This window comes from Pterocles gutturalis, unplaced genomic scaffold (assembly GCF_000699245.1).
Source record: "Pterocles gutturalis isolate BGI_N339 unplaced genomic scaffold, ASM69924v1 scaffold15293, whole genome shotgun sequence".
Lineage (NCBI taxonomy): Eukaryota > Metazoa > Chordata > Aves > Pterocliformes > Pteroclidae > Pterocles > Pterocles gutturalis.
The window spans coordinates 23,292-49,503 of record NW_010125831.1 but is presented as its reverse complement, the minus strand read 5'-3'; the positions used below and the strand labels follow the sequence as shown (position 1 = coordinate 49,503).

Sequence of the window (26,212 nt, the reverse complement as noted above, 5' to 3'; positions counted from 1 at the left end):
TATTTTGCTCATTCTCACCCTTTCTTCCAGCAAAAGGGAAAAAATACCATATTTTATTCCATAGGAAATTCTGCAGGTAAAGCACACATGGATCTTAGCACCATTCTAATGTAAAATGATATTGACAAGCCTGCATTATTTGTACAAATGTTTTAGAAAGTTTTGCTTGTTACCTGTAATGTATTTTCACCCCAGTTCTAGCAAACGCAGCTCTTGAATTTCAGTTAATCTTTTGCCGCAACAGACACTCTTAAATGAGACTCAATTGAACACTCATTGTAACTGTTCAGAAAAAGGACTGACTTGCCAACAGAGAAAGAGAGGTTATACTGGAATTATTGATAAAATGTATAGCAATAATTCTCTTAAATCCTCAGTAAAGCAGCCATCAGGCTAACAAAAGTCTTTGTTTTACTCCTCACTTATTCACCTTCAGCAAAGTAACAGAACCCACAGCATTAGCAATTTAAAATAGGAGGGAAGCAAAGCTGAGTTCAGCCAGACAAAAAAATTTTGGCTTCCATTTGGTTTTGATTTTCTTCACTGCCTGTTTTTCTGCACTTCATAAAAATAATACCATACTTCTTTCATATTACTAAATCAAATAAGAATTGTGCAGCAGGACTCTTTGAACTGGGTGTAAAAGTATACTGTTCATAATACCTCAGTACAGATACTAAGGGAAAAGACAGGGAAGACCTCAAAAAAACCCCATCACAGCTTTACTTCCTAGTACATCTTTAATTTCCAGTGATGACACTTTTTAAGTTAGCAGCAAGGGGTATTTATGATATCCAAAAGCTTTTTATGCAACGCTCAGAATATTAACCCATACTTTATTACCATCTCTAATGCTTACATTCACCTCCTGTTCCTGAAGGGAGAGATTCATTTCAAACGAAAAACTAACTGCAGATATCCTGAACAGATATTAAATACCACTATAATATGAAATCTCATTAAGCATAAGACAGTATTAACATTCTTATAAAGTACATAAATTGCCTATTTCCAAATATTTTTTTTCTGGTTTCCATATAAACCCCATTGCACAGCTACACTTAGCACAAACAGGACTTACATGTTTTCTGATGCAATTCAGTTGAAGATTTATAACTTAAGAATTAAATGTAGATGTTTGTAGTCACTAAGTCAAAGCAATGACGTTCTTTAATATTCACTTGCTTCATTTGGAATGCTTTTAGTTCTCAGAAGTTCTTTGAATGCTAGTCGAAGTCAAAAGTCTCCTTTTCAGCATCCATAAGAAGGGAAATCATTGTCTCTATGATTTTATTGAAGGCAATTCTCTTTATTTTTTATCCCCTCCCCATGCCCCCAGCAAATGCTCCATAAACACTTTTTATAAAATGAAACCATCTGTAATAAAATTTCTCATTTCCCCACTGTCAGCACTTTCTACAAAATCAAAACAGTGAAGCTAGCTTGCCTTTCAAAAAATACTTTTCAACATTTAGCTAAAATTAATTCTAAATAAATTCATGTATTTGTTCAGCTCTGAAAAAGTTTTAGACACACCAAATCAATACTGAGACAATTCTACAACAAATAAGCAATGAATTTTCTTTTAAACTGGTCAAAGCATTGCCTAGATTTGGATGCCAGCATTCTACCACAACAGATAGTTTAGGAAAACAAAAATAACAAAAAGAAAAATAATCTTCAAGAGTCAGTTAAGTCAAACAATTAAATGTAACTTCTCCTACCCATATCTTCCTGTTGAATCCGAAGAAAGAGTTAACTGCAAATACAATTTGCATTTTATTTATATTGTTATTTATATAGAAGCAAGAAGCCAAGAAGCTACTTGGTCATCATAAGATTCCTAAGCCTAATGAAGCACATGCCTACATTCAAACTACGAAAATTACATTGCTATCATATAAACATTTTTGGAAAATGAAAGCATTTTTATACTTACTCTTTATAATGGATGCTTAAATTGAAGTCACTGTTATTGAATATACTTTTTTAACAAGCAAGGAAAACATTTACAATCTATTTCTATATAATAATTTGGATGGAACCAATTTATATACCGAAAACTACAGAGACCACAGGATTTAAAGAACAGGTGAGTATTTTCACAGGGACATAATAAATTTAAACCTAACAACTCTCATGAAAGTACCAGTCAATTGAATTATGTTACCTAGTATTCTCACAGTACTTCAATAATTTGAAAACACATGAAAACTACCAAACTAAAAAAAGAGTAGTATCAAAAAGGAATAGTTTTAACCAAATGCCCATTTTGCATAATTATAGGCTGGCTTAAAAAACTTGTATTATTGCAGCAGCTTAAATAAGCAGAACTGAAGTGGTAGACTTGCCCACACACCATCACTTTAACACCAGAATACATTTTAGGTTTCTCACCTTGTCAATCATTTTACGGGCTTCCATTTCTTCAGAATTGGGATTTTCCAACTCAATAGTGTAAGTACCTTTGTCACTCTGGTCATCCTCATTTTCCTTTTCAGTAGCAGAAGGAATATGTTGGCTTTTCAACTTTTTGTCCATCTCCTGGTTCTGACTAGGCCTGTGGCCAAGGCTTCCCGAACTCCTTAACAATGCAGCTTGTAAGACAGGTAACGCAGCAGAGGGTTCTTCTGATTTTTGTTTTAGAAGTTTTGCATGAACACCGTGTACTGCCCTGTGATGCAATGAGTTAGCTTGCACAGATGAAGAGACTGCTTTCTCTGCTGATGTAGGTTTCACTCTTTCAGATCGCGCATGAGGTGTTGGAGATGGAGATTCTGGGCACAGAGCTCCTACATTCTGAGAAAAAGAGTAAGAACGTCTCTTTCGAGGATGGTCTTCATCAAAAAACTCAATCATAAAGGCAGTCTGACTCAAAACGGCTTGCTCTTGTTGCTTTTCTGTGGAATGGACTTTCTGGTGTGACTTTTTCATCTCTGTATGATGATGCCTTAAGTGTTCTTCAAGTGCTGCCTGCTTACTGTAATGCCGGTGTGCACCAGCATTTTCTGAATCACTTTGTGTACCATCATCATGCTTATTCCCTACAAGCAAAGCAAAAGAATATGTAGCACAATGAAACAAACAAACAAACAAACCAACCCCAACCCAACACATATAAAAGAAACTGGCGAACTCAGAAAGAAAGAATTTCAAATTGGTTTTCTGTTTAGACTCCAACAGCATTCAGTACCTGGCTATGCAAATTTTGTGCAGCTCCTGGTAATGCATTCAACTTGCTATGAGTCAAACAATGAAACACTTCATAAGCTGATCAGTAACAGCAGTGCATTTGAACTACCCTTTTCACCAATATTCTCATGTGTGAATACTTATCAGTGACTCACAAAAGCCAGTATTTTACCAGCTGTAGTATAGTATGTTTCTATTTATATTAATTTTGTTACCCAACCAGTTGACTACAGATGACTACTGAAACATTCTAGACGAGGTTAAGAGGAAAAATAAAACCCTAAAACAGTCCTGGTAGCTGAAAATACCCATTGAGAGCCACAGTTCATATCGTTGGATTCCTCAAACATTTACAACATCTCATAATGAAAAACGTCTACTGAAAATTGGAATGAATTCTTTACTACTCTTTCCAAGAAGTACAAAGAGTTTTTCCATCATTCACTTCCCTCGGCATCTGATGTATTCATACTCATTGCACAAAACACTTTGAGATCTATGAATAAGGATTATATATTTAATAAATAATATGTACGCCTATAAATATACTTTGTAATAATACCTGAAAATGCATGGAAAGCTGGATACTCATACACAACAAGTTACATTGAACACAGAGCAACTTCACACACAGTGAAACTTCTAAGTTTTAGCTCAGCTCCTGGGAAGGAATATTTTTACCTCTCTGAACTCATTTGGATCAAGTCTTACTCACGTATACATAAATGAACAATATATTTTTTTTTTAAATTCTCAAGAGGATTGCTTTTTTAAGGTTTTTTCACATAGTTAGGATATGCAGCTACTACTCAGTTAAATAGTAAACACATATTGGGAAACCTTACTTACCACACTAATAGCACTGAATACACAGCTGAAATTCCAACTTACATTCCTGTTTGCTACTTATTTGTACAGTGCCTAAGAAAATGATGAGATGGTTCATATACTTCCAAATAATAACAATAAATACCAATACCACAGTGAAAGTCATAAAACGTAATTTCAGCAGTGTGACTTCAGTATAGGATATTGTAAGAAAAAGCTGAGGAGAAAATACTTTTTAAAAAAAAATCAAACTTTCAAAGAGGCTAGGTATATTCTCTACCTTTAAGATTTGAAAAAGCACAAGTAATGAGTGAGAATACAAACAGATCACAGAAGATTAGGAAATTCAGGTATTTATTACGGTCATATGCACCCCATAACTTATACCTCTTAGCAGACAAAAATTTATCAAATACTGAGGAGTTTCTGCCAGGAAAAGCCTAAGGCCTTGTAAACAAAGCCCTTTGTATTTCTCAAAGTAACGCAGCTAATATTTTAAAGAATGTTAATGAATATAAAACAGTACAATGAAGACCAAAGAATACTCTGTGATATACTCTAGAAGAAATATTATCTTAATGCTAGCACGTTGATATAATTCTGTTTTCAAAATTTATTTTTTTTTAGGTTAATTTGGAAGAGTCATCCCTAAAAAGAAGACTTTCGATGACTAACACAAAGCACATCGTGCCCAGTCCCAGCTGGTTTAAGAACTAGAGATGATAATATTGCAGAATCAAGAAAAATGGTAATTGCAGAGTTAACCTGCTGAAATTAAAAACAGAAATAAGAGAGACTTGAAAGAGTTCTTCAGAAGTTTACATTCCAAAAGTTTGAACGTCATTGGAATCTTCATCTGAACATCAAAACTACTTTCTTCTCTATTGTGCTAAGTGGCATCCAAAAGCATATACACTTTTCACACTTAAGATTTGATTTAATTTTATTCGAAGTGTCACTGCCAGCAGTAAATGCACACGTATAATCACCTGAAACTCCATTTAACGCCAGAATTCTTATAAATACAATATTCTGCATGTTTAGTATAAAAATTGAAGCTCTTGCTCTACTTCTGATTCCTGACTCAAACCTGACTCCATCATACATGACTGATTTAAGCAGAATAACTACAGGATATATACTTCGCCATAAATTATTTTCTTAGAGCACATGAATATTCACGGAACATATGTTATTGGAAGAGTTGGTAAAAGCATCATTTGAGCTCCAGAGCTTTGATTTTAAAAAACAATTCAGCTTTATAAAGTAATACATGGGAAAAAGTTAAATATATAAAATTTAACTAAGGTTTTGTTTTTTTCCTTTTTCCCTTTCAAAATCAATGTTTTAAATATCTGATGTTTTCAGCTGTATTAGAATATCTCCAATTAGTATACTTATTGTAAGATGATTTAGGATTTGGTTTTCTATCCTCTTTTTAAGACTTAATACTGCAATAAAACTTTCCAGCACAGATCCTTGCGCGTATGTGGAGTATCTGTGATTTCAAATGAACTCTGCAAGGGCTCAGGGATCCACTCACTAGATGCTGGTGAGGAACTGTTGCTTTCAGAAATAAGCATAGCTGGTATTATTCACTTTACCTTTCAGTCTCTTCAAGTACACTGGAACGTCACTCTTAATACTTTTGGAATCATCCTCTGTTGGTTCCCATATCATTCTAGGAGGATTGTTCTGTGCTAGCCAATCTGCTACTTTACTCTCTGCAGCCATCATCACCGTCTGAAGCCCAGGCAGGTCCTGACCACTGGAGGAAGAAGGCTTTTTTGACTTGTGACGCTGTTCTGATGTGAATTTTGTCACGTGATCTTTGATTGTTACTTTTCCTGGAGTATTGTCATCAAATTCAATGGTAAAGGAAGCATGCCCTGCACCTGCTGCATGGGAGCTTTGGGTGTCTTTCGTTGGAACTTCATGAACAGTGCTCTCCGCTACCTGTGAAGGTTGCTGGAATTCTTTTGTAGGGATTTCAAAATAACTTGGCTCCCTACAGAAAGGATAAAGTTCTTCACTTGCAGCTGCAGATTGCTCCTCAGCTTGCTTGGCATCTGTGCTGCATCCTATTAAGAAAAATAAAAAATTGATTTCACAATACATGGGAACTTCAGGTTGTTCAAGAAGTTTCTGAACTCCTGTAAAGGCCACTTGAGTTATTTCTGGAATAAACAGTAAGATTCTGGAGAAGATTGAGCAATGTAGTTCTGGAAAAAGAATTCCAGAATTACATATAAAAAAGTATTTCTGAAAAGACAGCATGAGTTTTGTCTGTAAGGAGTGTAAAGTGGCAAAAAGCTCACTTAGAATTTGTCAAAGGAAATTTGCATTCCAAAAATTTTACATGATGTAAAGGTCAGATGAGTTATTAGCACATGGAAAACAGGTAAATCACATTAGAGAAACAGTTGAGATGATCATTACTGCAATTCCAATGTATTGGAAAAACATCAAGCTAAGGTTCCCACAAAACAAGTGCCAGTGATCTGGTTTTCATCTCCTGCAGTGGACAGCTGGCATAATTTTGTTTGTTAAAATCCTTTCGAAAAACAATTCACACATTAACACAAGAGAAACATTAATTCTGGCTTGGAAAGTTTAACACTGATAAGCACTGGAAAGCTTTTTGGAATTCAAACACTTTGTTTCTGCAAAAGATAAAACCAAAGAATCAAGCTAAATCCTACTGTCATCTGCTTTTATTTTATTTGTTTCCATAATTTGTAGAAGAATAGAAAAAGTAACAATAGCTGGAAGCATGCAGAATGTCACCAAACCATGCTCTAACCGAGTAAAGAAAGAAGAATGTGTAAAAAACATGGGGTAGTAATTGAAAGCCCAACTGTATAGCCTGAACGAAGGTTAAAGCTGCTTCTCGTTGCAGCAGTTACCAATGTGCCCTTACGAAAACAAACCTGGTTACATTTCACGAACTAGAAAGGTAGCCAAAATATCTAGCATAGAGGTGTCCTATAAGCAACTGATGCTTGATATGTTAACAGCAATGGCAAGATTTCCAGCAAAAGAATTCTGAATAGTTACTACACAACTTATGAACCACATTAGGATGTTTAAGAAATCATTTTATGTTGTCAAGTAAAGGAATAAGAATGCAAATAATAGATTTCTGGTGCTAACAACAGGCACACTATATCAGCTAAGACAGTTAACACTTGTGTATGAACTACAAGGCAATAAGGTAGCAACAGAAAGACTTATACTGGAGTCAGGAGTTTAAAGGGTAAAGGATGCAGGACAGCATAATGCGCCTATGCTGTTCTTCACAAACACATGCTTCTTGTGAAGATTTAGAGAAAGGTTAAAAATTAAAAAATAAAAATTTGGTAATTTGGTAATTTGATACAGAGAAATAGAACTGATTAAGGGAGAGCATAGCAGTTGGAAAAGTCTAAAACAGAATTATGCAGTGATAACAAAAATAGTTCATATTCTTTACTATTGCCATGCTTGGATACCAACAGGAACTCTGATGCAGGTAACAGAGCTGTTTTAAATTATTTTACCTAAAAGTAGCTGTTTCAAACACAAAAACCATTCAGAATTTAGACAGTTTTTATATTGTGCTGTTGTATTCCGAGAATACCCTAGCTAATGCTTTTCATTGCACTGTCAGCTACCTCATATCTGTGGGGCAGTTTTCAGGCATTACAAGAGCAACTCACTACTTGCTTCCTTGGGAAACAGAATGCCTTTTTAGCCCCCTTCCTGAAAACGCTTATGCCAACAGACAAACAACATAGGATGAGTCTATTTTACTGATGCAAAGGTCATTAAACAAGCTTCTATGTTTAGAAAGAAAAATGTACAGAAATAAACAAAAGTCATACTTTGCAGCTACTAAACTTTAGGTGAACTACCATCACTCTCCCTTTGTTTCATCCAGCTAACAAGCTAGAATTGATCAGGCTCTTGTGAGATCTAATCTAGAGACAGGATCCTTGCAGTATGCAACTGTCATTGAACAGGACAGTAACGCATCAGGGAGACAGTTCATACGTACCTTTATGTTTTCCCCTATGGATCTATTCAGAGCTTCAAGCCTACAATTTAATACAATTCCTGTAACTAATAATTAAGCAAGGTTTAGTGTTCAATGCTCCTTCAAAAGATAACTGGCTAATACAGTATGTTTTGAGAAGTATTTCTACTTCGGGACCAAGCAGGAGCAATCTACTGGCCACACGATAAACTATATTTTTCAGTAAATATGAAATAACTGGTTTGTCACCATCTTTTAAGAATTTTAAGACTGTGGCCAAACTGCATCAGTTGTATAGTAGGCTTAGGATGAGGAGATCTGTAACACTGGCTTGTCAGCACTGATGGAAAACTTCATAAATAAATTTTCCCGGTGAAACTTGCGTGCACCAAATTTAACATTTGAAATCAACTGTTTGTACTACAATTATACACACAGTATTTGCTGCTAATATTTTTGATTGAACAGATGCTATAAGATCATTTGAATCTAAATTGACAGTTTAATCAAAACAAGTGAGAAACAGATCTACAACAAAATTGTAAATTTTTCTAAACTAGAAAAATTCGTAGCAATGATACAACGAAAAATACTCAAAGTACAAGTTAATATTAATTTTTTAGAAATCCTATTTTCAGCCTGAAGTACTTGCATTTTTAGAAGAGTTAAATACATCAGAATTTATTAGAATAAGGAATTGAAAACAATGATAAACAAAAAATTAATATAGATCCTTTATCCTTCAGAATTTTTTCACCCAAATGCTAAATGCAAGTCCTTGCAGCTTTCTAAATATTACAAAGAGTCATCTATAAAATAGCCTTACCTTTGAAATCCTATTATTAAAAGTCATCTGCCAAGATGAAGGAAATTATATATCAGACTAAATACAGATAGCTTTAAGAGAAAACTCTCAAGTAAATACTGATGATAGTGGTCATCACAGCTCTATAATTTTTTAACAAAACAAGCATAGTATCTGTACCACAAAAAAGGCAATTGTGTGGAATTTGGGGAAAACAAGGGGATAGATGGGTTGTGAATTGCCATCCCTCCAACTTGCAACAGTGAAAGGAAAGGGGCAGAAAAAGAACCAAGGTATCTGTAAGAAGAAGCTCTCATTCTACATAGGTCTAGAGCTATAAATGACAACAGTTTCTACAAGGCAAGTAATGAAGCAATAACTGTAGCTGCTACACAGGCGCAGTGAGACTATTAACACAATAATGAGTCTAAGAAAGGCTAAGAGGGAAACTATGTAATATTTGGGAAATTGTAGGCTTAACCAAATGGAGATTCAGGGAGATTCTTCACTAGAATAATCCCAGCGATGATGACCAGAAAAGCAATATTCACTTTGTGACATTAGCAGAACTGATTACTTTTTCCAGGACTTTTTAATTTTTAAGTTTTACTTCTTACGTTACACACACAAATAGTCAGAATCTTGAAATTTTACTTGCCAATCTGGACAAGAAATGTCATATGTGTTCTGTGCAATTCAACACAATCTATAAGATATGCAAGAAATTGCCTGTGTATAGAATATATTGTCATCTGCAAAGATAGGATGAAACCTCAGAAAATATTTTGCAGAGTCTTCAGGTTTTTTTTTTTTAATATTTTTTTTGTTCTGCCTTAAAAATACAATTTTAAGAATAAAACTTACAAGAGAAAATTAGCTGGAATTTACAAAGCACTTCTTGAAAAAATGTCTGTAAACCAGGATGAAAATATTTATTTGCAGATGGTATAAGAAGTAGCCAAACTATCATATTTACACAATAACCTAAAATACTTTTTATATGTTAGTTTTATATTTGGTACTGTGCAATTACATGTTTAATGAAAAGAAGCTGAAGCTTCTTTGTTTCCTCTCTCGTTCTCTCCATATTACTACTTTTTATTTCCCACTTACCTGTTAGGTTCTTTTTTTGCTTTATGGCTGAAGCATTTTTTTCATTTCTTATTTAAAGACAAGATTGTGAAAAATACATGTAACGATTCACCTAGTATTAAATAAGAAGATCTTTGTCTTTTAACATTGTCATAACCTGTCTTATGAAACAATATCAAAATTGTTCTCTAAAAAAAATTATAAAATAGTATTGTGTAGAAATTCGCACCTCTCATTATAAATCATGTAACTGCTTTTTTTTTAAAGGAGTTACAGTGAAAGAAGTGCAAAGTTAGTCTTAAATATATTGCTGTGATGGCTCTAAAAAGTTCTGTAAGCGCCCCGTGACACACTGTGCACGTCTGCTGTTATAGCTTTGCAAACCAAGCCTTACATATGCAGCACTTACACATATTCCAGGCCAAAACTCATCAAAATTCTAGAACAAACTTCTAGTAACTTTAACGTTAATACTAGCAATTAAACATGTGTGTGTAATCTCCTACACATACTGATTACACTGGAATTTCTAAAATAACAGTCAGACTGCTTTACTTTAAAATGACACTGCTTCTAAAATGTAAGGAACATTTAATCTGATAGTGTTATGCAATTTTGGAATTAAAAAATACTTCATGCCAAATGGAAAAAAATTACTTCAGATTCTTAAACTCTGTTTAAGAATTGACTTCTATATTTTCTCAGATTTATGGTAAAGGCGTTAATGATGTAAAATTCTACAACTACTACTGAGATCAGCACAGAATGCAGTTTTTGTTTTTCTAGGAAGTGAGAGTGTAACACAATTGCAATAATTATTACACAGCTGGTAAACTTACCAATAACATGTAAGTTTAACAGCTGTAGCATAGACAAAGTCACACCATAGGTATATACTCAACTGTTCGTTTTAATATGGACTGGTAGATCTATGGATCATTAAATTAGAGCAACATGCATGTCTGAAAAAAGCAGAAAGGTTTTTTTCAGGTTATTCTGCTCCGTTTGCAAATAATTTCCATTAGTGAGTTTCCATTGTGATGGAAAGACAGTAATATTGAAAAAATCTAATTAACTTGAGACTGTAAAGACTAATTGTCTATAGTTGGCTTAGCAGAAACAAATCTCCCATTTCAATCTCCTCATTAAACCTTGCCCCATCTGTTATAATTCATGCCTTCTTTTGTACTCAGTGAGCAACTATGTACCAAATCACTAAAGCATGAAGCAGATTCTGCATAGCATTAATTTGTTAAAATTATAACAGGCTTTATTGATTTGAGTTACTAAACAAAAAGTTCAAGGACTTACATACATTAATTCACCTGTAACGTACTTATTCTTAGGCAGTTGATATTACAAAGCACGTTCCAAATCAGTGTTTTAAATACTTGGTACAATTTAGCTCACAAAAGGACAAATAACTGAATCAATCTGCAATTTTTTTTTAATTAAAATTTGTTTTTATTAAAAAAATATCCAAACATGACTGTCTTATGAAGTTTCCAATTTCCTTTAATGACAGTGTTTCTTTATAATTGAGTTCCAATCATTATATTGATCTACGTTATAAAACCTAAGCACATGAAGAAAATACACACTAACTTGTTGAAAATTAACTTAATGTTTTAATGGAATGTAATTTTAGGGCAAAGGGGCCCAAAAAGCTTATTTCTTTATTTTAGAATTGCATGAAAATATTCAGGATATTTTTTGCACACTTCTACACAGGCATAGTTTGTGTTCTGAGACTGAGGAAATGTGTTCACAGAAGCAAATGTCAACTCTTACCTGGTCTGTATTCTCATACTCTCTGCCAACCCTACTGAAAAACAACTACTGCCAACACTACTGAAAAACAACAGTCAAAAACCAGGCTAGTAAAACATATGACTAATGTCTACTCAGTGATTAAGTGATAAAGATAAATAAATTACTTGTCTATACAAGGGATTTTAGTTCCACATCATCCCAAATTAAATTGTTTTGCAAAAATGTCAGGTTTGGGATTTTTCCCTGCAGTGACTTCCTATAACATTTCACACAAGCTTTTGTTTACTATGTTTTATTTACTTATTCAAATACACTCTGCTTAGTTTAATTGTACTCCTAGGAGATAAATTCAGGATTAAACAAAAACTTTAACAAGAGGGATTTCTAACATATGATGTATGTTTAAAAAAAAGAAAAAAAGTATTTGCCAAGAAAGCTCTGGGCCGAAATTTTATTTTTATATATAGTGTATATATGCAGAAAACAAAGAAACAAAATCAGTTAAACACTGCAGAAGATATTAGTACATTTTCTCCAACCATCATTTACCTTATGTCAACTTCACTAAGGCAAAGCATGTCAAAAATATCCCCACTACTGAAGTTCTGTCTAGGACTAGCTTATGGTCATCTACTACTGAAACAGCTTGCACCTCCTTGATGAGTTTAAGAGAAAGTTGGAATCCTATTTTTCTTTGAACTCAGGAAATAAGACAGAAGCACTGATCACTTTCTGAAAAATCTCTTGGTAAAATAAATACAAGAGCATGTAAACCATTTGATGCAATATTGCTTCTGAAAAAGCAATTTAAAATTATTAAAAAATAAGAATATGCATGCTACTAAATAGAAGCTGGAATCTTGTGTCATTCCCTGTTAATGGCATGGTATCAAAACCACTGACTTCAGGATATTACTTTTTAATAATCCTATATTTAATGAGGACAAATAATGTGCATGTTTTTCAAATTAAAACAATGTAGACAGACACAGGAGTATAAAAACCTTGATGAATTCATATTTTTGTTGTATCAGTTTGCTACAGACACTGGCATCTAAGCAATAAAAACACAGATACTAGAGACTTTACCATCTCTGTTTTGGCCTATACAGCAAGATACAGAGTCATAGGTTTCATGGCCAATAGCTAATGCTTCCTGTAATCTGGAAAGCAAGGAGAATCATGTGGCTAGAAAGTCTATCAACGTCATGGTTTGAAGGCAAGGACATTATTCTTTTTCTTTGTAACTGATGACATATGTGTTTTTCCTTTTTGTTGAGAAAAATGGAAGTGGAACACCACCTAACAGTCATTGTCTCTCATTATTATTGCCATTAGAAACAAAATTTGTATTCCTTAGGAATGTTTAAAAGTGAAGAACACATTTCTATCAAGATTTGAACTGTAGAGTTATAGATTACTAATGCAGGATACTAAATCTGTACTTAAAAAGCCTCCACAGGAGCACACAATAGCATACTCATGCTGAATACGGTAAAGAAATTTTTCACTAAAAAAACAAGCAAAGAAAGTGTTCTATAACTGTACTACATTATGATTCAGTTCTTTTATATGCAAAAAAGTTAAGTTGCACCAGAACTGTCACTAATTGAAATGTTTTCACCTGGTTTCTTTCTACTGGTCCAAATTTCAAGGGACTTACTTTCCTTTCTGAGCTGTGAAAACTTTAGACTAACATGAAAAAGGTCATTAAAGGCTATGACAAAAAGTTAACTCCAAAGACATTGACTTCATTACATTGAAGTGTTAGTTTAGTTTGATTTTTACATGTTTTTAGAGTTTACTCCAATTCCTGAAAACAGGATTCATGACAACGACTATTACCAGAAGTGAGAAATTCCCACCTCATTTAAGTGATTAAAAAAAATTGCAAAACTTAAAACTTCTGGGCCTTAAATCCATGTCTAAACAGCTAAACAAATTTGAATTTTGTCACAGCTTCAATAAGTTTTAAGGTTATTCTCTTTATTAGAATAGCAGTCACTTTATTTATATGCCTGTTGATAGATTTAGAAGCCTAATTATAGACATGGCCACTTGAGTTTTGGCAATACCTCCTGCGGATAGACAAGCTAACTAAAAAAAAAAAATCTGTATTATGGGGAAACAAGCATTACCAGTTTAACTTTAGACTATGCAAATCTTTACTCCAAGAACTATGAAATGTAATTTCCACTAGTGCAGCATTATTGAATTACAGGGGAGAATGTTAGGATAGATCACCTTATATAGCTAAAAGTCAAATACAAAAATAAGAGTACCATTTATTTTCATAAATTATTTTGACACAATATACCTATGCAATCTCTAATTTTGAGCATACAAAATGACAGATATTTATTAAATTGATAAATAAGACACACTAGTTCAGTAACATTATTTTCTATATTTACTGATAACAAACTGCATTATATAATAGAAAACTGATACATTATATGTGAAATTGGTCTCTGGAAAGGCATACTTTCTCATGGAATACATTTTTTAAACTAACTTAATAGGCTTTCATCTATGCAAACTGTCTATGAAACTTCCAAACATTCATATCTGTTTAGTTCCCTAGTTAAGAATATATGTACTTTACTAAAGAGCAAAAACCCCACAAAAATAAAACAACACTTACCTGAAGCCCCCGTCTCATGCATTTTTTCTTCATGCTTGCTGTCTGGCTTACAACCACTTTTTTCATCAGCTTCATCATCACCCCACCAGGCTGGCTGTCCATACAAAGGTGTCCCACGAGGCATGGCAGAAAGGTCTATAAAATCAGTCCAAAGCAGAGGAAATTACTTTTCTGTTTAGTTGTGATATTTAGGTTAAAATAACATGAAGAGAGAGTCATTTGCTTGGATTGTTTCTTCTGGAAGCCAAAGTGAATTGGTTGCATGCATTTGCTGAAATACAAAACAAACTTAGAGGCTGGATAACTGATCTGGCTTCTAAATATAAAAGCTTACTAATGACCTGATCAACACTTCTGGCACAAATGTTTATGCAAAGGCAGCTGACACCTCTTATTGTTACCCTGTTATATCTGTAAACATTATTTTCTGCTTTCAGTTTGAAGTCATCAGCATAGCAGTAGATTCCTAAAAGCTGTCTGCTGCTATTTCTGCGAGAAGATTCTCACTTTTACCCACGTTGACCTTTCAATGAAATCCGAACTCACTGCATGAAAAACTGATCAAATTTTGCAATGTTGCCAAGGTTCCAAATTGCTGACAGCTACTAGAGTGCTGAAAGTTACCTTGTGTGAAACATTACTGAGCACACCCTTTTTTTTTTTTTTAAAGGCAACAGTTAAATTACAGTACAATTAAAAATGCTTTTCTTATATAGGATGTGTATACATGATTAAACACACTTAAACATAAAGATTAAATAAGAAAAAACACACTGATGAAATTAAGATTTCTACCTTGATGATAAATTGACTGGATTAGTTTTGATCTGATCTCTTGGGACAATACTTCACCCAACTGAGATTTATCTATTCTAGTATCATACAGATGTTCTGAAGATACGTTAAACAGTCTTTATATAACAAAACATGATGACCTGTTCAAATCCAGCTTAGTAGCTTGATTGTTATTTTGACTATTATGAATTTCAATATTTTTATTCAATGTTTTATTCACTGCCATGCCAAATATCATATATAATTTCATAGCCATGCTGAAAGTTTCAATATGATTTGAAGATAGTATTTCCTTTTTTAAACAGGATTACACTCTAATGAATAGTGACTTGTTTTTAGAAATTTGTCTGATGCTTGTGCACTGAATTAGCAATAGTAAACAGCTATGCATATAATACAGCAACAGTGAGAGAATCAACTCTCAAAAAGCTTCTGAGAGTTGCCCTCAAATATAAAGCCTTATCATCAGCTTTGAGTGTTATTTTTGGAAGAGTAAGGAGAAAAATGGAAGATGAGGATTAAAAAAAACCACACTGTGCCATGTTAGGAAAATTTAAGAGGACATGAATGCTGAAAAGCCATACTGAATAGCAACACTGAAGTACTGGCTAGGTTTTATGTACCCTTAACAGGATGCTATATCAGCCAACAAAACAGAGTATTTTGTTATACTACAAAATCCTATCTGTGGGGAAGGGAATTGTTTGGAGTGTATCTTCCAGAAGAACAGATTAAACCTAAACAAAAACTGTACAGCCTTGACCTAAGGAGTCAGACATAGTCAGCTCCATATTTCCTGCAGTAACAGGTAACATAGCAAGTTATTATAAGAGGAACAATAAACTTTAGCAAGCCTCACACTGACATTAAGACAACCACAGGCAAGCCACCATGACACATTACATAAATATGAAAAATGATTTAGAAAAAAGACCTAAGCTGCAGTTTCTACAAATTTTTAAACTACAATAAAATGTCTAGGTTCTCAGCTGATGCATATAACAATGAATGCTAATATCTATAAGACAAACAAACTCCCCACCCTTTCAGGTATAAAAAAAACCAAAAACCAAAAACCAAAAAAACGGAAAGAACACATTTGACAATAGTGGTGGTAAAAATTTTAAACTGTTCCTGAATGAATACTTTCAGTTGAACTGCAAAAAATATCACACTTTTCTGCCACAGATGCTGAAAGTTTGTGATTTTTGAAAGATAAATGCAAAAATCTGATAAATGCTGATTAAATGTTCCTTTATGAGTTTTCTTAATATGTGGTTACTACAGTAAAAAAGGCAGAAATTCAATTCCAGAAGTTATTAATTGCACTTAAAATGTGTTTAAAATTTCACATACGTGGAATTTTTACTACCTATATAAATTAACAAGCATCCCAGCAAAGCAAATAAATACCCTTTCCAACTTTGTGTGCTTCTGCAACAAAAATGAACCTTACCCATTGATTTCTCTTCAGATTTCAGTGCTTCTGTAGTTTTGTGGTGCACTTCAGCTGTGGAGTCTGTAACCTTGGACTCTGAGCTTTTGGAGCTGGCTTGCTTTGACCCTTCTGCCTCTGAAGATTTTTGGGATAACTGGAGTTGGCTTGTGAATTTTTCATGCTACATGACATTAAATAAAGAAAAAAACACCTTCAAAGAGTGAAAAAACCCCTATGTTACCAATAACAACAAAATCACAGAAGATGTAGGAACTGCACATTGTTACCTTAAGTGCTTCTTCAGGGACTCTCATCTCTCCCCTGACGACAGTAAAAAGATTAGTATGTAGGAAATGCTAAGGAAAACGCTGGGAAGATTTCTCAATTCACAAATGGATTTTACAGAAAAGCAACAGTTCTGCAGCCTATTCTGCCATCAGAATGGTGACACTTGTTAAGACTAGCATGTACAATCATACTCATCAAAGCCAATGCACAATACACGTATTTACTATTTGTAAATAGAACATTGAGCAGATACCTTAATATTGTAATAATACAAGCTCTCTTTTTTTTCCCATTCAGTAGTTTGCTGAATAATTACTTGTAATCTTCTCCACTTGTATATGATCTCATATAATACAAATATTTGTGTATTTGCCTCTAAGAAAAGTAATGTTTCTTAGCAAAACAGAAGTTATACTTTAGGTTTTAAATAGCAATTGGAATTTGAGGTTTCCTGTGGTGATAAACAATGAAATTTATCAATAGCTCTGACCAAGGTACAGTATTCTAAAACCCGCCGTTTTCTCTAACATACGCATTTTTGTAGTAACGAGAGAAATACATACTTTAAAATTGCTTCTCAAATAGTATGAGAACCATTAATTTAACACAACTGCACTTTTAGCAAGAAAGTGTGTCAGGGCATTGTGCATTTTTGTGACAAGGATATCATATCCAAATCTCAATTTATCTTCTAACTTCAGAGTGATGTATGTCTGTTCTGGAATCCTCACATCATTCACAAACGTCTACAGAAACAAATGAGGACAAAGAGAAACTGTCAAATTCCAAAATAATAAAATGACAAATCACTTAACTAATTTTGTAAGAAAGTTTTCAGCATCACAGATTTTCTTTTAGTGATTCACTGGGGAACTAAAATATAAGCTCAAATTGTCACCTGCTTCACAGAATATTTCAAAAGACGGTTAAACACCAGTCACTAACCAGGCTGCTGACATCACGCTGGCCTTGAAAATCTTGTTAGCAGTATTTACTGAACTGTTCATTAATATTCCCTCAAATTAGCAACCCCAATCATTATTTTTCTTGAAGTTGGCTTTTTCAATCCCAGCTAGCTGTCAGAATTGATTTATTATCACATTTGTATAACATTTATCATTGGATATGAGAGTTTTGAGGTGGCTTATCATCTCTAAACATTGTCAAAGGACTTAAAGGAAAAAACAGACCCAGTTAGCGCATCCAAGTAACACCAAATAGCAGTAACAAAGAATTCAATATATTGTGACACTTGATAGAGTAGGTAATCAAAAATTTTAAGCAGAAATAACATTATTATGTCAGCTAGAAGCAAAGCAGAAAAAATTGTTGGCTTGACAATGCCTTTTGAAAATTCAGTTACTGTACAATAAGTAATCCTCTCCTCCTTGAAATTACTGTTGGAACCATAATTGGAGAAAGCAGACAAGCTTTCAGTAATTTGGAGACGATTTATGTATCTGAAAGTTTATCCAATTTCACCAGCCATACCAGTTGGATGTTAGAGGCAGTACAGATTACCAATCATTTGGATTTCAAGGTCCGGATTAAACCTAACAGCGAAAAGTAACAAGGAATTTGCAAAAATATGCTGATATAAATTTCAAGAGAACACCTGAGATATATACAATGACTAATTACAAAGGCAGCAAGGAGGAAGAACAATACATGTTCAGGTCAGAATGGATTTCCCAATGACAGCTCTCAAATTGACCCTTCTGCTCGTCCCAAGTCATACCACTGCTTTTAGAACTTTACAAATTAGGCTGAATCTCTAACTGTGAAAGTGAATTGTTTCCTAAAATGAACGTTACCTTCAGAGAAAACTCTACATTGTGTCAATATTCACTATCTTCTGAATTCGCTCAGTGATAGAGACATAAAAGGGTGAAGACATGCTTTGTCTAGCAGAATAGAATATTAAGCTCTCCATTACAAAAACTAGAAATCAGGTTACAGAGAAAAAAGAAAACAGTAAATGTAACTGCATAATATTTAAGACACTTTCAGAGCTACAGATCTTTGAAGAATCTTTCTACAATGTGAGCTGACAAAACAGTTCTGCACAGCATCTTGCCTTACATTATTCCTCAAGGCTCAATTCAAATCTGCATTAAGAAGCTACAATTTACACTAAGTTCTTCTTCCCTACATTCTCCCCTGGCTTTCTTGAAATCTTCCCTCTCCTTTTACCTTAAAAGAATGTAACATCTGGACTTATAAGAATATAGCATCTTCCTAGTAAGAAATATGAATATATTTCTATATATTTCGCTATAAGTAAAAAGTCTCTTGTTCCTTGGTGTTACTTCCTTCATCTTCTTTTAAAATCCAGAATGAAGACTTAATTTAGAACAAATTCAGGGCAAATAAAATATATATGGATTAGCTGTTATGAGACTGTTGTATTATTTTATTAATAATGTAATCAGTTGTATATTTTCCCATACCTTAAAAAAATTACAGCTTCTTGTTTATTTTTACTTTACATAACAACTACATGTTAACAGTATAGATAGATCAAATATCCAGGGTGCCTTTCTGAAACACATTTACTATCGGTTTGTGTCAGTTTTGGGGACTCGGAGTATCGCAAGCCCACAGGATCATCCTACTTCAAACTTAAGATTGTACAACATCATGTACATGTTCCTAATGAATGCAGCAGCTGAAATATGACATTTTTTAAGCACCTTGAAATTAGGGGCACACACATGCACAAGATGAACTTGAATAAATAAGTAAGCCAAGAATCTGAATCTTTTAATGCTTGTGTTCCTCATCTAAATCTAGTACTAGATGAAGTCTGGAAAGACAGAAACAATGTCCTTCCCCAAAATAGTAAAGAGATTTTCTGTTTTATTTTATTTTTCTAAATGAAAATAATGTTTATGTCATTATTTCAAAAATTTCTTAATTACTTAATAGAAAATACCTTTTATAAGAAATAAGAGCTAAAGGTACATCTCTGGGGAGACCTTCTAGCAGTCTTCCAGTACCTGAAGGGGGCCTACAGGAGAGATGGGGAGGCACTCTTTATCAGGGAGTGTAATGAGAGGACAAGGGGTAATGTGTATAAACTGAAAGAGGGTAAATTTAGACTAGACATTAGGAAGAAATTCTTTACTCTGAGGGTGGTGAGGCACTGGCACAGGTTGCCCAGGGAAGCTGTGGATGCCCCATCCCTGGAGGGGTTCAAGGCCAGGCTGGATGAGGCTTTGAGCAACCTGGTCTAGTGGGAGGTGTCCCTGCCCATGGCAGGGGGGTTGAAACTTGATGATTCTATGATTCTAACTATTTACTAGCTTTTAAGCATGAAACACTGAGTGGTGGTTAATGAATATTTATTCCACTTTAATACTGTGAGAGTCCAGAGCAAAAGTCCATGTGAAGAATATCCTCAAGGCAGCTTGAATTTTAGAGAATCACCAAAATTTAGGCTGCCTTGTGGACATGTATGTATATATGTACATATGCATTTTTCCTCCCAGGTCAGAGTTCTGAAATTCATGTGCATGCAGTATACTCAACCCGAAGAACTCTCAAGGCAGTGTGTGCAGTCTACAGACATCTTCACAACTGAACTGACGGCATAGAACAACCAAGCCTCCGTTGCTTTGCCGCTGGAGTTTTAAAGTCCCACCACAGGCTTTGGAATACAAGACAAAGCTAGCCTGAAAAAGCTAGTTACTATGCAAATAAGGAATCTTTTCCCCCCTTTAAATCATTTTTATATATTCACATGATTTCCAAAGCTTTATTCTTCAAAGAGTGAGAGTTCTGCCACACAGTTAAGTATGGTGTTACAAAATTACATTTCTCCTCTTTCGACCTGAAACCAGATAGGCAGAGGTATGTAAGAAAAGCATAGATGGAAAGAGATAGTAAGGGAAGTACCACAAAGACAAAAAAGACTGAACTTCTAAGACTTAATATTCCCTGTCCCAAAACTGTAGGAAGAAAGAGTTAATTTGATGTCTCTGGGTAAACATCTATAAAGCATCTGACAAGTCTAACCTGAGAATGAATCAGATCAAACAAAGCAAATGACTAACTGAAAGCTCTTTATCAGAGGCAAAGGAGTCAAACGAAGGCCTTTTAACACACATTTTTATTAAATTCATGTCTTGTGACAAGGCAATGAAAATCAGAAGGTATGCCTATTGATTACAGGAGTAACATAGAATTAGGGAATAAAATCAAAAGGCTCAGCAAAAAATTGTTATGCGCTGAATTAATTTTTGAACACTGCCTTGAAATGGTGCACTGACTTTCACAATACAGAGCTATATTAAATATTTAAGGAGCAAAGTTCTTATATGTCTACAACTGTTCAAAGGATATAACCCTTCAGGTTACACTGGTTTCATATGCAGTTGCAACTCTGACTCTTTGGAAGGCCAAGTTATTTACCTTAAAATACAGAAAAGGTAATAGAGACAGACTAACAGGGTTTGTATTTTGAAATGCACTTCAAGATCAAACACCAAGACCCATATCAATGCTAACAGGCAGCAACTTGAGATTTCTTCTTCATCTTCTATTTTTTAAAATATTTGACAAAGCTATTCACCACCTGTTGCTTTTTAAAGATTAATTCAAATAAACGATCACAGATGAGACTCATGATTTCATTTTGTACACATTCATGACACAAACATTTAAAGTTATCTAAAATAACAAACATTAACTAGTGTGTATAAACACATCATAAAGTACCTAAAGAGCTACAAAATTCAACAGTTATTATGTTTTTAATAATCTAATATTCAAAACATTTATAAAACGAGAAGCTTACCTATTGTACACACAATACAAAAAAATCTTAAAATATAATGTGTCATATGAAACTTTACTATGCTCAAAACTTTGCATTCTTCCTATATTAGTTTGTAATAACTTGACACACATTATTCATAGACATTTTGTCAAAAAGGATACTGAAAAACTAAATAAAAACACAGAATTAGTTAAATAGGTTTACATACAACGTGGTTATTGCATACTTAAACTTTTTTCACATATGAAGTACAGTTAAACATTCTTTTCTGTATAAAAAAAAGGAGAAAAGAGGAATAGCATACAAAATAAAAATCAATTTCTTAACCAGACTAAAACCCCTTTTTTAAAACAATAATAATTTTATTTTTTTTACATTTTTGAAATATAGAAGGGTAACATATTCCTCTTCATTCTTTTGAGATTTTTCCTACTGCCAAGGTCCTCTTACTAACAGCATTTACTGCAGCCCTTGAAATAAGGTGCAGTAGAAAACCCACAAAAACTACACTTTCCTTTTGAATGTTCCCCCACTTCCAATCTTGCATTAAAAAGATATTAATGTAAACATGTTAAGTCATACTGTCCTTGCTCAAAAAAATCCTTGAAACAAACACAAAGGACTATAGGCAGCTATCAATTTCTGATGTTAACTTACCCCATTCAAGCTGCCCAAATCCTTCACCAAGTGTTCATCCGTAGAGGCATCATAATTAAGTACAGCATGTTGTTTGTCCACGCTTCGTGACTAATATAAAAAAAAATTATATAAAATAAGGTATTTCAAAAACCAGATCAAGATAGCATTATGGGCTGTTTCTTAAAGCAGCATGATTATTTTCTTTCTACATAGCACATTTACTCTAATTTTAGAAAAAATTAGTTCTCCACATATGAAGAAACTTAGTCTCTAACCATACCCAACTCTAGCCCTGGGTGCCCATAGCAGAATCCTAAAATTAATTCAGAAGAATTATTTTCTTAATGTTTCCCAAATGTGACTGTAAGTAAGATCCAGCCATATCTTATCTAAAGATTTTTATTTTTTTGCAGTTCACCATAGTATCACTGATGTTTAACCTAATATTACCAACTTCATTATTGTTTCTCTCTCTCCACACCTTTCAGAACATGAATATGATTCAGTGGTACTACTGTTGTCTCTGAAACACACCGTCTCCTATTATGCATCAGTAAATCTTCCATTATGTTGCCCGGGATACTTATCATAGCACACAAGCATTCCTTGTTGATCCCAATTTCCTAAACAAATTAGCTATAGTCTCTTCACCAAATGTCTGAGCGGTTCCTGAATCACTATTCCCATCAGTTCTGACTCTTTCTTTTATCAGTCCTTCCTTAAGCACCACATTTATTTATTTATTTATTTATTTATTTATTTTGTTTGCATCCAAATGTCAACCACAGATCAGGAACAATCCTTGTTACTATTTCCTCTGAGAACACCACTTCCCTAACAGTTAAGTCTCTCTTTCAGCACTTGTGCATGGCCAAGTGTTTGCAGCCAGAGGTCCTGACTTCAAGCAAGGAAGAGGTGGGCCTGGATGTACACTTCCTTCACACATGCACATGGTCAGCACTTTGACATCTAGAAGAATTCCGAAATGGGTGCAACCCAAAGGTCATCCTCCCCAGCTACGCACACTTGATCTGAAGTCTGTTTGCTGTAATTCTCCTACTGCAGTGTCCTGACATGACTGCACAGCAGTGAATTTCATCCAACAGCATTCTTTACAGTTTCAGGTTTGCATCTTCTATCCTTGCTACTCAACTCATTGTTCAGGACTATATATAGCACTGAGAACTGTAATTTTCTGCCCGGGCCTCCTGTGCTTATTTGTGTACCAGCACCTGCAGTCTGCCAGTTCTAAAAGTCACAGGTTATCAGTGCATTAGCCAGTTCAAGGCATCAGAACATGCAATCACGACTCCTAAGGAAATGCTTTATCTTCTCAGATTCCCACATTTATCATCTCATTCCTTCTTGATTTCTCAGGATTTGCTAGAATTATTTTCCTTCCTTCTTTTCAATTTACTTCTTTATTCTTCCTTTCCCTGCCATCTTTTGACTGCTTCACTTTCTCCTCAAAGAATTGAAATCAGTCATCTTCTGCTTACACTTACTATGTTATTTTTAGACTTTTCATTTGAGACGATTTGCTCTGCAGTCTTGAGGGGTATAGAAGGGGGGCCAGGATATAAAGGGGGAGGGGAGAAATAAGGAAGAGACAGACAAATTAACAAGGTCCATGCCAATAGAAGCTGCACTAGTATACTGCATCAGTTATGTGTTCTTAATGGTAGATGAAGACATACCAGTAGAGTTTGTTTTCTACTCACTTAGTAACCTTTCTTCAAGGGAAAACAAGCTATCTCAGTAAAATCAAATTCACTGATGTGGGTGTTCTGCTAAGCCTACAATGTCAAGCAGAGATTACACTTTTTCACACTCAAGTGACGCATCAATGCAAGCAAAAGAATTATCCTATCTTTACCTAGGTTACAGGAAAAATTTCTGAACTTCTTTCAGTTATGTTATTCAAACATATTGTATTAGTAATCAATTATTTTATTATCTTTATGTGATACTTCCTGTTAAAAATAAATTAAAATGGAAAAGACACAAAAAGATCCTTGAAGCCTCATGATATTTGTCATATCTTCTGAAATGGTAAGAATGATTACTCAACTCTGTGGCTTTCAGAGAAACACCTGTAATTCTCCAGAACATTAAGGTTCTCCTCAGGTTCAGATCACTTGCATATAATTGGAAACATTTTTATCTATTGCAGATAGTCTTTACAGGTGCAAAGACTGCAAATCTTTCAAATGCCATTATTCCTTCTGATTTGTTATTGTAGCCTTCCATTCAAACCAGGTACTATCAAAATTACTTTTAAGACTGTGGTGCCCTGGCTGGAGGCTAACCACCATGTAGCCACTCACTCTCTTCCCCCTGCCCCAGCAGGATGGGGAAGAGAACAGGAAAAGCAAAAGCAAGAAAACTCATGGGTTGAGTTAAAAGTAGTTTAAGCGGTGAAGGAAAGAGGAAGAAGAAAGAAGAAATGAAACAAATCAAGGGATGCAGAAGCAATCACTCACCACTTCCCACAAGCAGAAAAATACCCAGACAGGTTTCGAGCAGTTGTTACCTTCCCCAAAGCCCCCTCCCTCAGTTTTTATTGTGGAACATGGCATTATATGGCACAGATTGTCCATCTGGTCAGTTTGGTTCAGCTGTCCTGCCTGCTTTCCCTCTCAACTTCTTGTGCACCCCCAACATAGTCATGTGTGTGCAGGGGGAACAGAGTGAAAGAGAATACCTTGAAACTGCACGCAGAGTTCTGCAACAGTTAAAATACTGGTGTGTAATCAGCAGTGTTTTGGTCACAAATCCACAACATAGTACCATAAGGGCTTCTACAAGAAAATCAACTTCACCTCAGCCAAATCCCATACAAAGATTTATATATGACTCCAGAAATAATAAAAATCACAGAACTGTGCTAAGAGCTGTATGAACGTAAAGATGAACTCCATCCTCAGTTAAAATAAATTTGTAACTAGCATTATTTTAGACAAAGACTCGTCAGTCCAATCCAGACTACTAAGAAAATGTTCAGAATACAGAAAATAAGAGTATTCTTCTTTGGAAACAATTTTCACATTGTGAATAATGTAGAATTTTTCACCCTGGAGATGACTCCCCCATCAAGATTCAAAGTTTTCTCAACATTATGGTGAAAGAATGCGAAAATGTGGTATTTATCCACAAGCAGGGTGATGCATTGGTGCAGTTAGCTAAATACAAGGACTGCACACTATGTTTGAGCATATTTACAAAATAACCCAGCTAAAGCAAATGTATATTCCCAGACATGAACAAAACCTCTGTTAGAAGAACAGTGGTTAGGTGCAGATCTGAGGTCTAATTCTATCAAGCATGCAATAGACTTGAAATGTTTTTTAATAAGGCTTTTATAACATGTTTTCTGTCAAGAGATTACGAATAACAGTATTAAATTCTGCTTTATCATGCATTGTCCACATGCTTTGCAGTAAGAGAACAACCAAGTTGTCAAGAGTGGAAAGGAAAGTCCCTACACAAAGAGCTATACATACAGAACAAGAACACATTATTAGCTTCTCTTTGGTTGGTTCCTCCCCCTTCAGCAGTGTGTGGTATTACAGTCATGCTGGCATGTAGACCTAACATAACAACAGGCTGAAGAGAATATTCTTGAAAATCAGCAGGCCCCTTGATTCTTTTTACAACCTCTGAAGTCAATACACAATAAATAACATTTGTAATATTTAGAATTTGGAATCTTCACAATATTAATCAGAGGCAGCTACTTTTGAAGGTGATGATGACTGAAGTCTTGTTACACAAAATAATACTTGAGTATTCAGCTTCACTTTATGGACTGATCAACTGCAGACAGGAGGCAGCATAGGGGAGAGAGAAGGAAGAAAAAGCTCCTTATTGACAGACAACCAAATGTTACAACAAGCTAGTGGAAAAATAAAAGCAATTTTTTA

The 26,212-nt window shown here is 34.4% G+C and overlaps 1 protein-coding gene across 1 annotated transcript in view; it reads right to left on the bottom strand.

Annotated features, from left to right (window-relative positions):
• Nucleotides 1–2,397: 2,397 nt before the first annotated feature.
• The window catches only part of LOC104465618 (centrosomal protein of 170 kDa-like), a gene marked incomplete at its 3' end in the record, with an annotated part of 25,101 nt that continues 1,286 nt past the window's right edge, over nt 2,398–26,212 (bottom strand). Inside the window, exons 2-8 of the mRNA XM_010078743.1 lie at nt 22,308–22,397; nt 17,538–17,616; nt 16,870–16,928; nt 16,601–16,763; nt 14,350–14,484; nt 5,625–6,101; nt 2,398–3,044 (exon numbers count right to left, since the gene is read on the bottom strand). Coding sequence (XP_010077045.1) covers nt 2,398–3,044; nt 5,625–6,101; nt 14,350–14,484; nt 16,601–16,763; nt 16,870–16,928; nt 17,538–17,616; nt 22,308–22,397 — 1,650 coding nt within the window. The remainder of the gene's footprint in view (nt 3,045–5,624; nt 6,102–14,349; nt 14,485–16,600; nt 16,764–16,869; nt 16,929–17,537; nt 17,617–22,307; nt 22,398–26,212) is intronic.